Source organism: Aphanomyces invadans (genome assembly GCF_000520115.1).
Source record: "Aphanomyces invadans strain NJM9701 unplaced genomic scaffold supercont1.20, whole genome shotgun sequence".
Lineage (NCBI taxonomy): Eukaryota > Oomycota > Saprolegniomycetes > Saprolegniales > Verrucalvaceae > Aphanomyces > Aphanomyces invadans.
Genome location: NW_008580165.1, coordinates 279,773 through 293,796, shown reverse-complemented (window position 1 = coordinate 293,796; position 14,024 = coordinate 279,773). Strand labels below are relative to the sequence as shown.

The 14,024-nt window shown below is 55.6% G+C and overlaps 6 protein-coding genes across 9 annotated transcripts; 3 read left to right on the top strand and 3 right to left on the bottom strand.

Moving 5' to 3' along the window:
* Positions 1–65: 65 nt before the first annotated feature.
* On the top strand, positions 66–4,217 carry H310_09179 (hypothetical protein). The gene is made up of 2 exons (XM_008875179.1): positions 66–2,965; positions 3,186–4,217. The coding sequence occupies exons 1-2, from the start codon at positions 113–115 to the stop codon at positions 3,855–3,857; spliced, it is 3,525 nt and encodes a 1,174-aa protein (XP_008873401.1). The 5' UTR covers positions 66–112; the 3' UTR covers positions 3,858–4,217.
* A 723-nt stretch (positions 4,218–4,940) lies between these two features.
* H310_09178 lies at positions 4,941–7,471 on the top strand. 2 transcript variants are annotated; one of them, XM_008875177.1, is made up of 6 exons: positions 4,941–5,153; positions 5,230–5,418; positions 5,478–5,640; positions 5,687–5,967; positions 6,020–6,453; positions 6,514–7,471. In XM_008875177.1, the coding sequence occupies exons 1-6, from the start codon at positions 5,064–5,066 to the stop codon at positions 6,770–6,772; spliced, it is 1,416 nt and encodes a 471-aa protein (XP_008873399.1). In that variant the 5' UTR covers positions 4,941–5,063; the 3' UTR covers positions 6,773–7,471. The 2 variants fall into 2 exon arrangements, with proteins under 2 accessions (XP_008873399.1, XP_008873400.1); XM_008875178.1 differs by lacking the exon at positions 4,941–5,153 and having other exon boundaries at positions 5,170–5,418.
* H310_09177 (hypothetical protein) lies at positions 6,846–7,492 on the bottom strand. Its single transcript, XM_008875176.1, has one exon. The coding sequence runs from the start codon at positions 7,443–7,445 to the stop codon at positions 7,029–7,031; it is 417 nt and encodes a 138-aa protein (XP_008873398.1). The 5' UTR covers positions 7,446–7,492; the 3' UTR covers positions 6,846–7,028.
* Positions 7,493–7,638: 146 nt separating this feature from the next.
* H310_09176 (aspartate carbamoyltransferase) lies at positions 7,639–9,019 on the bottom strand. Of its 3 annotated transcripts, XM_008875173.1 has the most exons (8): positions 8,915–9,019; positions 8,791–8,866; positions 8,641–8,739; positions 8,445–8,592; positions 8,201–8,395; positions 8,026–8,153; positions 7,886–7,960; positions 7,639–7,831 (listed from the first exon to the last, which is right to left on the bottom strand). In XM_008875173.1, the coding sequence occupies exons 1-8, from the start codon at positions 8,995–8,997 to the stop codon at positions 7,676–7,678; spliced, it is 960 nt and encodes a 319-aa protein (XP_008873395.1). In that variant the 5' UTR covers positions 8,998–9,019; the 3' UTR covers positions 7,639–7,675. The 3 variants fall into 3 exon arrangements, with proteins under 3 accessions (XP_008873395.1, XP_008873397.1, XP_008873396.1); XM_008875175.1 differs by having other exon boundaries at positions 7,886–8,153; XM_008875174.1 differs by having other exon boundaries at positions 7,639–7,960.
* Positions 9,020–9,214: 195 nt separating this feature from the next.
* H310_09175 (hypothetical protein) lies at positions 9,215–12,762 on the top strand. Its single transcript, XM_008875172.1, has 3 exons — positions 9,215–9,672; positions 9,753–10,015; positions 10,076–12,762. Exons 1-3 carry the CDS (start codon positions 9,247–9,249, stop codon positions 11,457–11,459), a joined length of 2,073 nt encoding a protein of 690 aa, XP_008873394.1. The 5' UTR covers positions 9,215–9,246; the 3' UTR covers positions 11,460–12,762.
* Positions 11,474–13,901, bottom strand: H310_09174 (hypothetical protein). Its single transcript, XM_008875171.1, has 3 exons — positions 13,570–13,901; positions 12,860–13,515; positions 11,474–12,811 (listed from the first exon to the last, which is right to left on the bottom strand). Exons 1-3 carry the CDS (start codon positions 13,868–13,870, stop codon positions 11,540–11,542), a joined length of 2,229 nt encoding a protein of 742 aa, XP_008873393.1. The 5' UTR covers positions 13,871–13,901; the 3' UTR covers positions 11,474–11,539.
* Between the last annotated feature and the right edge of the window lie 123 nt (positions 13,902–14,024).

Here is a 14,024-nt window from a genome sequence, read left to right as displayed (position 1 = left end):
AGTATTTTGACCAATCAATCCGAAGAATTCGACGACTGGTTTTTGTCCAGTCGGATAGATCCACAACGCGAACTGGAGCGAGAGCCAAGCAAGTGCCGCGGAGTCAACAACGATGGCTCGAACCAAGACCATGGGTCGAGGGGGCACCGTTGTCAAGGAGGAACCTCAGGTGAAGGCCGAACCAATCGATCCGGCCCAGGTAGCCTCCAAGATTGCATCCACCAACGTCCCCACCCATCCAACGGTCCACGTCGATGCGGCCCTTTCGTCCGAGGACCAAGCGAAAGAAGACGGGTTTGTCAAGAACAAGTGGCAACTCCTCCCGTACTTTCTGCAGCTGCGCGGCCTCGTCAAGCAGCACATTGACTCGTTCGATTACTTCACCGAAGTCGACATGAAAAAGATCGTTCGCGCGCAAGCAAACAACACCATTCGGAGCGACCACGATCCCAAGTTCTTCTTGACGTACACAGACATCAACATTGGGACGCCGTCGATTGACGAAGACGCGTACGTAACGACTGCCGTGACACCGAACCAGTGTCGACTGCGCGACCGCACGTATTCTGCGCCGATCTATGTCTCGGTCAAGTATCGGTTGGGACCGAAGGTCGTGACAAAGAACAAGGTTCTGATCGGTCGCATCCCCATCATGTTGCGGAGTGCCAAGTGCGTGCTCAAGGACAAAGACGAAGCGGCGCTCGCGGCGCTCAAGGAGTGCCCATACGACCCTGGCGGATACTTTGTCGTAAAGGGGTCCGAGAAAGTCGTGTTGATCCATGAACAATTGTCCAAGAATCGCGTCATCCTTGAAGAAGATCCCAAGCGCAACGTATGCGCCTCCATCACGTCGTCCACACACGAGCGCAAGTCGCGCACCAACATCTTCCTCAACAAGGGCCGCGTCTATCTCAAGTCCAACTCGTTCGTGGACGACCTCCCGATCGTGATTGTGTTTCGCGGCATGGGGCTCGTGAGCGATCAGGAAATCGTGTCGTTGATCGGGTGCGAGGCCGATGTAACGGACCATTTCGCTGCGTCGCTCGAGGAAGCGTCCGACTTGAAAGTGTTTACGCAGACGCAAGCGTTGACGTACATTGGGAACAAGATGAAGTCGCGTGGCGGGAGCCAAAAGGTCACGGATGCCGCGCTCGATGCCCTCGTCATGGTGCTCAACCACATTCCGTGCGAGGACTTTAACTTTCGCATGAAGTGCATCTACGTCGCGCACATTGTCCGCCGCGTCATCTTGACGGACAAGGACCGATCGCGCCTGGACGACAAGGATTACTACGGAAACAAGCGCTTGGAACTGGCCGGCCAGCTCCTCTCGCTTCTCTTTGAAGACTTGTTCAAGAAGTTCAACAGCGACTTGAAGCGCCAGGCCGACATGGTGCTCAATAAACCAAACCGCGCCACGGTCTTTGACATCATCAAGTGCATCCGCACCGACACGATCACGTATGGATTCATCCACTGCCTGTCGACCGGCAATTGGACGCTCAAGCGCTTTCGCATGGATCGGGCGGGCGTGACGCATGTGTTGTCGCGACTGAGTTTTATGTCGGCGCTGGGCATGATGACGCGCATTAGCAGCCAGTTTGAAAAGACGCGCAAGGTGTCAGGCCCGCGATCGCTCCAGCCGTCGCAGTGGGGGATGCTCTGTCCCGCTGACACACCCGAAGGCGAAGCGTGTGGGCTCGTGAAGAATCTGGCGCTGCTGTGCCACGTCACGAGTGACGAAGAGCCCGAGCCGATTCGTCGGCTCTGCTTTGACTTGGGCGTGAACGACGTGTGCTTGTCGTCCGGTGAAGAGATCAATCATCCGACGACGTACCTCGTCATGCTCAACGGGATCATCATCGGCACGCACGTCGACCCCAAGGTGTTTGTGAGTCGCCTGCGTCGCATCCGTCGCGCCGGTCTCTTGGGTGAATTCGTCTCGGTGATGCTGCACGACGTCCAGCGCGTGGTGTACATCGCATCGGACGGCGGGCGCGTGTGCCGTCCGCTGCTCTTGGTCGACGCGGCGACCCAAAAGCCGCGGTTAACGCAGCGCCAGATCACGGAGCTCCAAACGGGCGTCCGCACCATCAGCTCGTTGATCAAGGAAGGCGTCGTCGAGTACGTGGACGTGAACGAAGAGAACAATTGTCTCGTCGCGCTGCACGAGCGCGACATCGACGTGAAGACGACGCATTTGGAAATTGACCCGGTCACGATTCTCGGCGTCGTATCCGGGTTGATTCCGTACCCCCACCACAACCAGAGTCCGCGCAACACGTACCAGTGCGCCATGGGGAAGCAAGCGATCGGAACGATCGGGATGAACCAGTTTGAGCGCATCGACACGCTGCTGTACACGATGGTGTACCCACAGGCCCCCATGGTCAAGACTCGGGTGCTGGACCTGGTCAACTTTGACCAAGTCCCCGCCGGCCAAAACGCGACCGTCGCGGTCATGAGTTATAGCGGGTACGACATTGAAGATGCCATCGTGTTGAACAAAGCGAGCCTCGACCGCGGGTTTGGCCGGTGTATGGTGTTCAAAAAGTACCAGACCGTCGTCAAGCGATATCCCAACAACACGTACGATCGCATCGTCGGTCCTCCAGACTTTGAAGGATCGTCGTTCCGGAACCAGCGGTATGCGTCGTTGGATGCGGATGGGATTTGCCGCGTCGGCGGCCAGGTCGTCAGCGGCGGCATCATGGTCAACAAAGAATCCCCCGCCAATGTCGACATCAGCATCACAAGTGAAGTCCAGGACGTGAGCTACTCACCGTCTCCGGTCTCGTACAAGAACGCGACGCCTGGCTACATCGACAAAGTTATGCTCACGTCGTCCGAGTCGGATCAGTTCCTCATCAAGGTGCTCGTGCGCCAGACGCGCCGCCCCGAAATCGGCGACAAGTTTTCCAGTCGGCACGGGCAAAAGGGCGTGTGCGGCACCATTCGCAACCAGGTACATGTCTGGCATGGATGGAACGACTCCGCGGAAATGAAGCTGGCGGGTCCTTCTGGCCGACTGGCAGTTGCACCGCGGGACACGAATGACATGGACGGTGCCTTGTCTACACGGCTGTGCGCATTCCTGTGCAGTCGTTGTATGGGTGCCCAACATTTGTGAATGCATGGGAGATGCTGCTGTGTTGATGGTGCTGACTGGTGTTCGGGTCACGTAGGAAGACATGCCGTTTAACGACCTTGGGATGTGCCCCGACTTGATCATGAACCCCCATGGGTTTCCGAGTCGCATGACAGTCGGGAAAATGATCGAGTTGGTGGCGGGCAAAGCCGGCGTGTTGAGCGGGCGTCGCGCGTTCGGGACGGCCTTTGGCGAAGACTACGGCACTGCAGACCGCGTGCTTGACTGCTCCAAGGAGCTTGTCAGCCACGGATTCAACTACGCGGGCAAGGACTACCTCACGTCGGGTGTGACGGGGGAGCCCATCTTGTGTTACATTTTCATGGGCCCGATTTACTACCAGAAGCTCAAGCACATGGTGATGGACAAGATGCACGCGCGTGCACGGGGCCCCCGTGCCGTACTCACACGCCAACCGACCGAAGGCCGTGCCCGCGATGGGGGGTTGCGTCTCGGCGAAATGGAGCGCGATTGTTTGATTGGGTACGGCGCGAGCATGCTCCTGCTCGAGCGGTTGATGCTGAGCTCGGACGCGTTCACGGCGAACGTGTGCCAGGGGTGCCAGATGCTCGGGTACGAGGGATGGTGCCAGTACTGCAAGTCGGAAGAAAAGGTTGTCGACATCCGCATCCCATACGCGTGCAAACTGCTCTTCCAAGAACTCCAAGCCATGAACATTGCCCCTCGGTTAACCTTGCAAGAGTATTAAGTATCATACAACGTCGAAGATCTCGGCAGTATCATGCAGCGTTTTTGCAGCCCTCCCATCGCGGGTGGAGACTCACCCGCTCGGCATAGCAGGGTCGTGCACGTTACGGGTCATACATCGCCCCACCAATCGGAACCATGTTCGAACGCCTGGCAGATCCCATGATGCGCAGATCATGGCTTACACAGCCGAACTCCGACGGCGGCGATGTACGTACAGTCGTCGGTGGCCGTGCCAGACGGACCGACGTGAGGTCCGCCGCCCCCTCTCGACCTGGACTTTGGGTTTCGTAACCGCCACCATACTTTCTCGGGCACTTTGCCGTTTGGTAAAGTTTCCAAGAACAACCCAAAATCTTTCGTCACAAACATTCCGAATGTCCCGAAGGTCGTCCACACAGATCCACATCCGTCGGGGCGTTCCATGTTGACGGCATCCTCTCGGCATGCCCCCCGCGACCCACGCTGCCCCTACTCGCCGACTCGCCCTCGATAGTTTGCAACAAGCCCTCGCCACATTTGACGCAACTTTCATTTCGCGCGCTGTTCCATCGAATTGCCACGTTCGATAAATCGGCGAAATATTTCCCCATTCGAATCTCGCCGGAGGACTTGCTTTCACTATATCGTCCGAACGTGTATCCTTGGCATTCTTGTCGGTCGATGTTCCAGACGTGCCGTTCGTGCTCGGTTCTCCTCCGCGTCCATCGCGCCTTTCCATGACTTTCTACTGTGTGAACTACGTCGACTCGATCGCACTTGCGTCCAACGTCACGGTCCGATGTCGATGCTCCATGACGTCGTGGCATCTCGACCCTGGCCACGGGTGTATGGAAAGATTTGGCTCGGTGGCGCTCAAATGAGCCAATCACCGACGAGGGCGGCAAACGAAGGGGTAGGGGAACGTTGGATCGAGTTTGACGGGGGGGCGAGGGGGAATTCACTTGAAATTTGTATGGCAGTCGAAACGCCCGGCAATTCTTTGTCGCGTGTTTCAGCTGCCATACATTGTGCAAGATATATCGAGTGGGAAGAACAAAAAACGTAACCGTTCCGCCTGCCCGCGTATTTCGAATAGTTGCACCGAACATATTCAACAAGTCAAACGTCGCACCATCCGAGCTGGAGCGGGCGCCGACACACCACCACACACGCTGCGTGAACACAGAGGGCGTGCCGACGACGACGACGTGAAGACGACGAACCCATGGATTCCCAAGAGCATGGAGCGGCGGTGGTAAGACCGTCCCTGAGGCTGACCACGCACTTGATGGCCACGTTCAAAGGAATCAACATGGTATGGAAGATGAACCCGACAGCAGCGATCTAGACCGAAGTCCAACACAGACGCTCACGCAGGGTCGATGTTGTAGATGTACTACAAGGCCCAAAGAGAGAGAAAGGCAGAGAAGGCCCTCCTATCGAAAGACCCGACGGCGGGCCTTACGAAGCATGTCGAAACGTCCAAGAAAGTCGACAAGATCATGGCTGGTCATTACGTACCCACCGAGAACGAAGTCTTGCATGGCCGATATCGCATCACAGGAAAGAAATTGGGCATGGTACGCCATCAGGCACTTCTACCGACGCCAATAATTATTGACGTCGACGATCTTTGCAGGGTACATTTGGCCAAGTCCTGGAAGCATACGACGAAACGACATCGGAAGGAGTGGCCATTAAGATCATCAAAAACCACTCTCATTTCACCATCCAAGCTCAAACGGAGATTAAGATTCTCGAATACATGCACACGAGCTCTGAAGCGAATCGGTGTCACATCGGTAAGCCCTCGACGTCCCAATAGTCGACTAACGCGGCGATCTACAGTGAAACTTTTGGACAAGTTCTCCCACAAAGGCCACGAATGTCTTGTGTTTCCACTTTGCTCGTACAACTTGTACGAGTTGCTTCGCAGCGTTGAATTCAAAGGCCTGGGCCTCAAGCTCATTCGCAAGTTTGCCAAACAAATGATCGAATCGCTCGAATTTCTCGGGTCCGTTGGCGTCATTCATTGCGACCTCAAGCCCGAGAATGTCGTGCTGGTCCGCTCCAACCGGAGCAGCATCAAGGTCGTCGACTTTGGCAGCTCGTGTCTCTCCGACAAGCGAGTACGTGGACCGCAAAGGAGTTTGCAACATCCCGTCATGTTGGCTTCCCTAGATACACACGTATATCCAAAGCCGGTTCTACCGCGCACCGGAGATTCTCCTCGGCATGAAATATTCTACTGCCATCGACGTGTGGAGCGTTGGATGCATTTTGGTCGAGCTACACACAGGGTCGCCTCTCTTCGCCGGCCAAGACCTGCCGGACCAACTCCGGAGGATGGCCCTTGTGCTTGGCGTCATTCCTGGACACATTGTCGAACAAGCCAACCCGAACGTCCGCCGCGAGTACTTCGAGCGTGAGCTGCTGCCTGACTTGACCCCCACGCGCAACTACAAGCTGAAGAAGCGAAACTTAAAGCCAGACGGATCTGTGTCTCTCGACTCGATCTGTACATTGGGCGGTCGACGGCTGAACAAGGAGCCGGACCACAGCCGCGCCGACTACGACCGATTCGTGGACTTGGTGTCCCGCATGCTTGAAATGGAGTAAGTCGTGCGATTCCTTCGAATGAGAATTGAAGCTGATGACGCGCCTTTTGCGTGTAGCCCGGCCCGAAGGATAACGCCCGCCATGGCGCTGCATCACCCCTTCTTCCACGATCACATGCCTCCACCACCGCCACAGCCGTTCCTCACACGAAGCGCCGCCTCAATGGACAAGAAGCGGACAACGGGCTTGGAATCCACAGATGTATGCATGACAGACCACGAGTCGTCGACAGTCCGCTCTGACGACCCGTACCACGTGTGCACACACCGAGCAAAACAGAGGAAGCTGCTTGTGCCGCACCATCGAGACGGGTGAAGCCAGTCCGTCGATGGTCCATGTCCGTCAGTGCCTTATTTATTCCCGTCCGTCGTGAAGTCATCGGGTGTCCACGATCAGCAAGTACAGTGAGAAGCACGTATAAAGTTAAGAGAGCACACAGTCCGACCATCGTCGAACGAGGTGGCATTCAAAGTTACTGGGGCGGATGGGTCTATCGAGAGTGGTGGTGGGTTCTGGTCTATTAGCGACATTACCAAAACCCCGGCAGCACCGGGAGAAGAGTGCGAGGCATTTAAGCTTCCACGCGGTTCTTCAAGAAGTTCAAGAGCACGTCCAACGCGCGGTGTTCCTCACCGAAGTCGGTGACGACGGCCACGGAGGTGGACACGACCTTGCGGGCTTCGCCCTTGTCGTCAATCTTGCACAAACCCGACCATTCGCCCAATTGCTTGCCGCTGGGCACCATGATGAGGTTCACGCCGTGTTCTTCGCACAAGGCACGGACCAACTTTTGGTACGAAGGCTCGTCGCAGTCTTGGGCCAACACGCAGAGTCGGGCACGGCGCGAGTCCAACGCCTTGGCGCATTCGTGGAGGCCGCGCTTCAAGCCGTCATGGACCAACGCCTTCTTCAGCACTTCTTGGAGAGCTTCCAATTCTCCCAATTCAGCCACTTCCACTTGGACATCGTTTACTTCCTCGGCCGACATGATGGTGGTGTAAGCGTCCTCAAAAGTAAATCGCTAATGAACCAGCCACATCACAAACCAGCAAACCGCCCAAACCAATCGATTGTTTGGACGCGGTATCCGGATACAACCTCCCATTGGGCAAATGTCCGGCCTTATCCGGATCGCGTGGAACACGTCTTGCATGCTATGGCAGAGTGGACGGAAGCATGGATGGGATGAACGGTCTGTTCTCGTTAACTGTCGATCCTTTAGGCGCGACCCATGACTAGAGCCAAGATCGCCATGCGGACGTACATGCCATACTCCATTTGACGAAAGTACGCCGACCGTGGGTCGCTGTCGACTTCAACGTCGATTTCGTTCACGCGCGGCAACGGATGCATGACGATGGCGGTCGCCTTCGCCTAGTGGAGACACGTACCGTTTCATATATAGTGTGCACCGTTCATGATGTTTACGTTTTCAAGCGTTGCTTTCGTGATGCGGAAGCTGTCTTTGACGGCATCGTACTCCTCAATGGATTCAAAGCGTTCCTGGAGAGCACAAGTCAATAGATCGATCACCAGCCAAGACGCGGGAAAGGGAAAGACAGAGCGACCTTTTGGATGCGGGTGATGTACAAAACGTCGCTCTCACGCAGGACGGAGTCCAAGTCGGACGTCGCATGCTGGACGACGCCCTGAGCAGCAAGTGATTCCACGATGTATTTGGGCATTGAAAGCGACTCTACATCCCAGAGCATCGTCAGCACAGAGAAAGTTTGGTGCACTTACCTGGAGCAACGTAGTTGAGCTTGACGTTAAAATGCGCGAGCAACTTGGCCAGGGAGTGTACCGTGCGGCCGTTCTTCAAGTCGCCAACCATCGTGATGACTTTGCCAGCAAAGTTGAGGTCAACTAACTTCGCTTCCTGGTAGATCGTGTACAGATCCAATAGCGCCTGCGTCGGGTGCTCACCCACGCCGTCACCTACATTGCATATGAGAACAATATAATCACGCACGAGGGAAGGACACACCAGCGTTGATGACGGGTTTGGAGGTCGCGATTGCCGCAGTCGCGGCGGCGCCAACAACAGGATGGCGCAGCACAAGGAAGTCCGTATAGCACTCCAAGCACTTAATCGTGTCCGAGAGGGTTTCACCTTTTTTACTACTCGACGACGACTGCATCGAACGATGAAATTGCGTCGAGAGTTAGGTGACAGGCAGTACCTCGTTTACGCAAACGACGCTGCCGCCCAAGCGCACCATGGCGGCCTGAAACGAGCAGCTCGTGCGAGTCGATGGTTCAAAGAACACATTCGCTAGCACCTGCATACACGTTGGGTAAATAGCGCATGGAGGTGTGTACGGCCAGCGAACCTTGCCGCGAAGGGTGTCGTCAGTTCCTTGGCGCGCAACCATGTCTTTCATGCGGTCTGCTACTTGGAACAAGAATCTATTCGTCCACGCCGTGAGTTATGGGTCACGAGGAAGGTTTCGCTACCTCACGTTTGCCGCATCAAACTGCTCCGTCGACAAGACGTCCTTTCCCTTCCACGACCCCGTGACCGCGCCGAGCTTTTCCATGCTGATCTGCGCCACAGCTTCGATTTTGCGTTTCATTCATTCACCGCGACCGAATGAACGGATACTTTATCCGGATGATACATTTCCAAGCGAAATTCACCATGCCGAGTTGTGTCGACGGAATGAATTAGATTTCAACATTTGTACTTGAAAATTGTATTGCGTTGGATGAAATAATAAACAGACTTCGACCGTGTCAGGTCGTCACAAGTCAATTGGCGGAGTCGCGCTTCCTCCCTCCGCACAGAGATGGACCAGCTCATCCCGATCATCAATAAGCTCCAAGATGTGTTCTCAGCCATCGGACAGTCGCCTATCAACCTTCCCCAGATCGTCGTGGTTGGCAGTCAATCCAGCGGCAAGAGTTCCGTCTTGGAGAACATCGTAGGCAAGGACTTTTTGCCACGCGGAAGTGGTATCGTAACTCGTCGGCCGCTCGTGCTGCAGCTGTACAACACGGATGGAGGCGCTAGCAAGGACGAGGAATGGGGCGAGTTCAACCACTTGCCGAACCAAAAGTTCTACGACTTCAAGAAGATTCGCGAGGAAATCGAGAAGGAGACTGACCGCATGACGGGCAAAAACAAGGGCATTTCAAACAAACCTATCACGCTCAAAGTGTTTTCACCGTTCGTGCTCAACTTGACCTTGGTGGATTTGCCAGGGATCACCAAGGTAAGCATGGTGTCGTCGATTTTCGATTGCACCTGCCTCAAGTGCACCAGCATATCGTCACATGCGTACTCTTGTCGTAGGTTCCGGTGGGAGACCAACCTGCCAACATTGAAGAACAGATTCGTGACATGTGCATTGAGTTTATTGGAAACCCCAACTCTATCATCTTGGCCGTGACTGCGGCAAACACGGATTTGGCCAACAGCGACTCGTTGAAGATGGCCCGCGCGATCGACCCCGAAGGGCTTCGAACGATTGGTGTCTTGACGAAGCTCGACTTAATGGACAACGGCACAGACGCCATGGAAATGCTGCAGGGTCGCGTCATTCCGCTGAAGAAAGGGTGAGTGTCTGTGCCCTCGAGACCTCCATGAAGCTGGCGTCATGACTCCATCCGTCCTAGATACGTCGGTATTGTGAACCGAAGCCAAGCTGACATTAACAACGGCGTGGGTATCCGCGAGAGCGTAGCAAAGGAAACGACATTCTTCAAGGCGCACCCGGCGTACCGCGGCATCGCAAGCCGCATGGGGACGCAGTACTTGAGCAAATCACTCAACACGATCCTCATGCACCACATCCGCGACTGTTTGCCCGACATCAAGTCGCGCATCTCGTCCATGTTGGCCGAACTGGATCTAGAAATGGACGGCATGGGCAACCCCACCGACAGCATGTCGAAGACTGCCCTCGGCGCCACATTGCTCCAGTTGATCTCGCACTTTTCGTCGTCGTTCATCAACTCGTTGGACGGCCGCCAGCCCAACGCGAACGACATGACGGAGCTGTACGGCGGCGCCCGCATCTCGTACATCTTCAACGAACTCTTCACCAAGTGTGTGCAGGCCGTCGACCCGTTTGATCAACTCAGCGACAACGACATCCGCACGACCATTCGCAATGCCAATGGCCCGCGGCAGTCGCTGTTTGTCCCGGAAGTTTCGTTTGAACTTTTGGCCAAGCGACAAATTGCGCGGCTCGAAGCGCCTGGCCTGCAGTGCGTCGACTTTGTCTTTGACGAGTTGCAACGCGTGACGTCGCAGTGCGAAACAGTGGAACTCACTCGATTTGCCGACCTCCGCGATCGCGTCGTGGAAGTTGTCAACAGCATGCTGCGGGCATCGATGGGACCTACCCAACTAATGATTTCCAACTTGATCAAGACCGAGCTGTCGTACATTAACACGAACCATCCCGACTTCATCGGTGGATCTCGCGCTGTCGCCCAGCTCATGGATAAACTGCAGCAAGATGGAAATGCGGCCACGTCTTCCGACCCACCGCTTCAAGCCAAGCGCGCTTCCGCCACCAAACCGTCGGCAAGTCCCGTGGACGAAAGGGAATCGTCCAGTGGGTTCATGAGCATGTTCAAGAAGAGTTCGGCCGACTCGGCACCTAAGTCGGCCGGCACCAGTGCTTCGAAAGACCCCGTTGTGAAGCTGCCTCAAGTCCCGACCACGATGCGCCAAGCGGACATTCCGACCGACCGCGAACGCATCGAAACTGAAATCATCAAGTCCCTGCTGGCATCGTATTTTGACATCGTCCGCAAGAACTTTCTCGACCTCGTCCCGAAAGCCATCATGTGCTTTATGGTGAACCACGCAAAGGATCAAGTCCAGAACCAGCTCGTGTCAAGTCTGTACAAAGAAGACAAGCTCGGCGACCTGCTGCGGGAGTCAGGCGACATTGCCAGCCGCCGCGCCAACTGCTCGGAAATGCGCACGCTGTTGTCGAAAGCGCTCGACATAGTCAACGAAGTGCGCGACTTCAACACGTTCAAGTAATCGCGTGCTCGACGCGCCAGATCATCACGCCAGGAGAAGCTATCTCGTTGGGCATATCTTACTAATCTAACACCCGCCTTCTAAAACACTCGGGCGAGAGGAACGTTCGTCGACTGGAATGGAGCCGTGGCTGACGACGAAGGCGTTGGACCCGTGCTAAGAAATGGCGCTACGAGGTCTTGGATGCCCAACTGATGGCTGTGCTTGTCGAGCCCAGTCAGGACCTGGCGCACGTGCTCACTTGTCTCATTCGGCGATGCTTCCGCGACGGCCATCATGGCAACGACGCTGAGGCGGCGGATCGTGAATTCTTCCAACATGGCAAGCTTCGTGAGGCGAAGGACAAGGTCTAATGCCGCACCGGCCATCGCTTCGTGCGCGAGCGGTCGTGTCGCTGTTGGAGACGCTAGGAAGCGGAGGGCGACGCACTTCATGGTTTGTACTGCTTGCGCATGTGCGGGATGCTCAGACGGCGCCACGTGGTGGTCCAGCACCGCCACAACACTCGCAAACATGTCACTCACCTGGGACGATGGATGGTCAAACAGCGTCGTCCAAAGTTTGAGTCCCATGTCGGAGTGCCACTGGCATGGGTGCAATCGATACCAGTGAAGGACGACCGCAATCGTGCGGTGGAGAAGCGGCATGTCCAGGTCAAATAAGGTCGCGCGGCGATACATTGCAAACGCAATGTCGCGTCGGTCGAGCTCGGGAACACTCGACAGCGTTCGAAGATGCACGAGAAAGCGTGTCCATGCTGTCGACTGCGTTTGGGATTTCGGCGAGAGCGACGAGCGATGGGTAGAGGTGCGGGGCAAGAGCCACACGAGTGCAATCAAAGTCTCTTGGATCAAGCACGGTTGGTACACCGACGGGGACATTGCAAGTTGCCACATCCGGTCGGTGACTTTGGTAAAAAAGTCCAAGTGACCGCCGCCACTCGTAAACTCGACCAGCGTCAAGTCGAGGCACTCGGCGACGACTTGAATGACCCGCGCAACACGTTGAAGGACAAGGGGGTTGTCTCCGTGGGTTTGCAAAATCAGGTTGACGCCGTTCGCTGCAATCTCGAACGGTGACAAGCCGCCACGGACCTTTTCAAAACACTTGGGCGCGAACTGACCGAGGGCCAGTTCCTGAATCGCAGTGAGGAGAACCGTGCATGGAGCTAATGTCGCGGTCGTAGGAAGCGCTGATGACGACACATTTGTCGGGGATGTTGGCGCGGCAGCGAGGGCGAACGTGTGTTTCTGCATGCATATATCGACGAGGAGATCGGATATCCGCGCCGACACGTGGGTATCGATGGCCGGACCAGTGGACGCCTTCTCCTGCCGCTTCACCGGTTTTGTCTAGACAGAGTCGTTAGAACCTGCTATCAAGCGTCCCTCGACACGCACCGTTGTGTCAAATGAAAAGTCGAGCAGGTTCTGGGCGCTGGACGACGCTGAAGAAGCGATAGGCAGACGAGCGATCTTGCCGCACAACTTCAGCAAGTAGATCGTCGTGAGGGCGTCCGACGTGTTGAGGGAAAATGACGCGGTCGCTGTGACATGGGCGTAAAAGGCGTCGACCACTTTGACCGGCATGACGTCGAAGAGGGACAAGCACGTTGCGGCAGCATGGCGGTTGGGCAGGAACGCGCCTTGAATGAACTGGTTCACAAGGGATTCGAGAGCCGTGGGGGAAGGCAAATGGCGCGCAACTTGAAAAGCGCCGTTCAAGAGAGCGAGTTGAGTGGGCAACTCCTTGTCAGTACCTTTCTTCTTGGAAGCGGCGAGTTTTAGCATCGTCCACACACTAGATGACTGGATCGTTGACGTGATCGAGAGAGGACGCTCTGGCTGGTGCGTTGCAGCGCAGAGAACAATAAACAGTTTGTAGGCAGCGACGCGGCGAGGAGGGTATGCGTTGCCGACTTCGGCCTTGGCGACCAAGTCCGTCAATGACTTCAACGCAAGCATGATGGCCTCAGTCTTGTCTCCTCGAGGGCTTGTAGGGACACTGACCGACGAAGGAGGTGGTGCAGTTGACATGGATAGCGTCTGCTTGAGGTCTGTACAGAAGGTATGTCATGGCGCTTCCTATTGTCCAGGTGAATGAGTAGTACCGTGCGAGAAGATCATTTGCTCGGCAATGCGCTGAAGCACCATCATGACTGTCTTGATGATGCGCTGGTCTTCTTTTTTGTCCTTGATGTTTGTGAGGAGAGTCGTGAGATCTTTCAACACGGAGTCGTGAATGTGCGCGCTACTTCCGTCAGTGTCCGTGTTTGTCGACACGTAGAAGAACGTGAGCTCGTGAAGGAGCACCGCTGTGCGCTTGGTGTAGTCCTTTGCAGCTATCGACTTGGTGAACTCATTCATGACTTGCTGCTCGGAGCGGCATCGTAGCGCGAGGTAGCTGTTCATGTTGCTCGTGTGATGTCACGATCAAGACAAGATCCAATCCATCTGAAGTGCGATTTCGTTGAAAAGGTCAATGGTTTTGATAAAATTTCGAAAACCGTGAAAATGTAATACATGGAAGTGTTTTATCCGGATCGAATGTCCGACCCAAATTTTT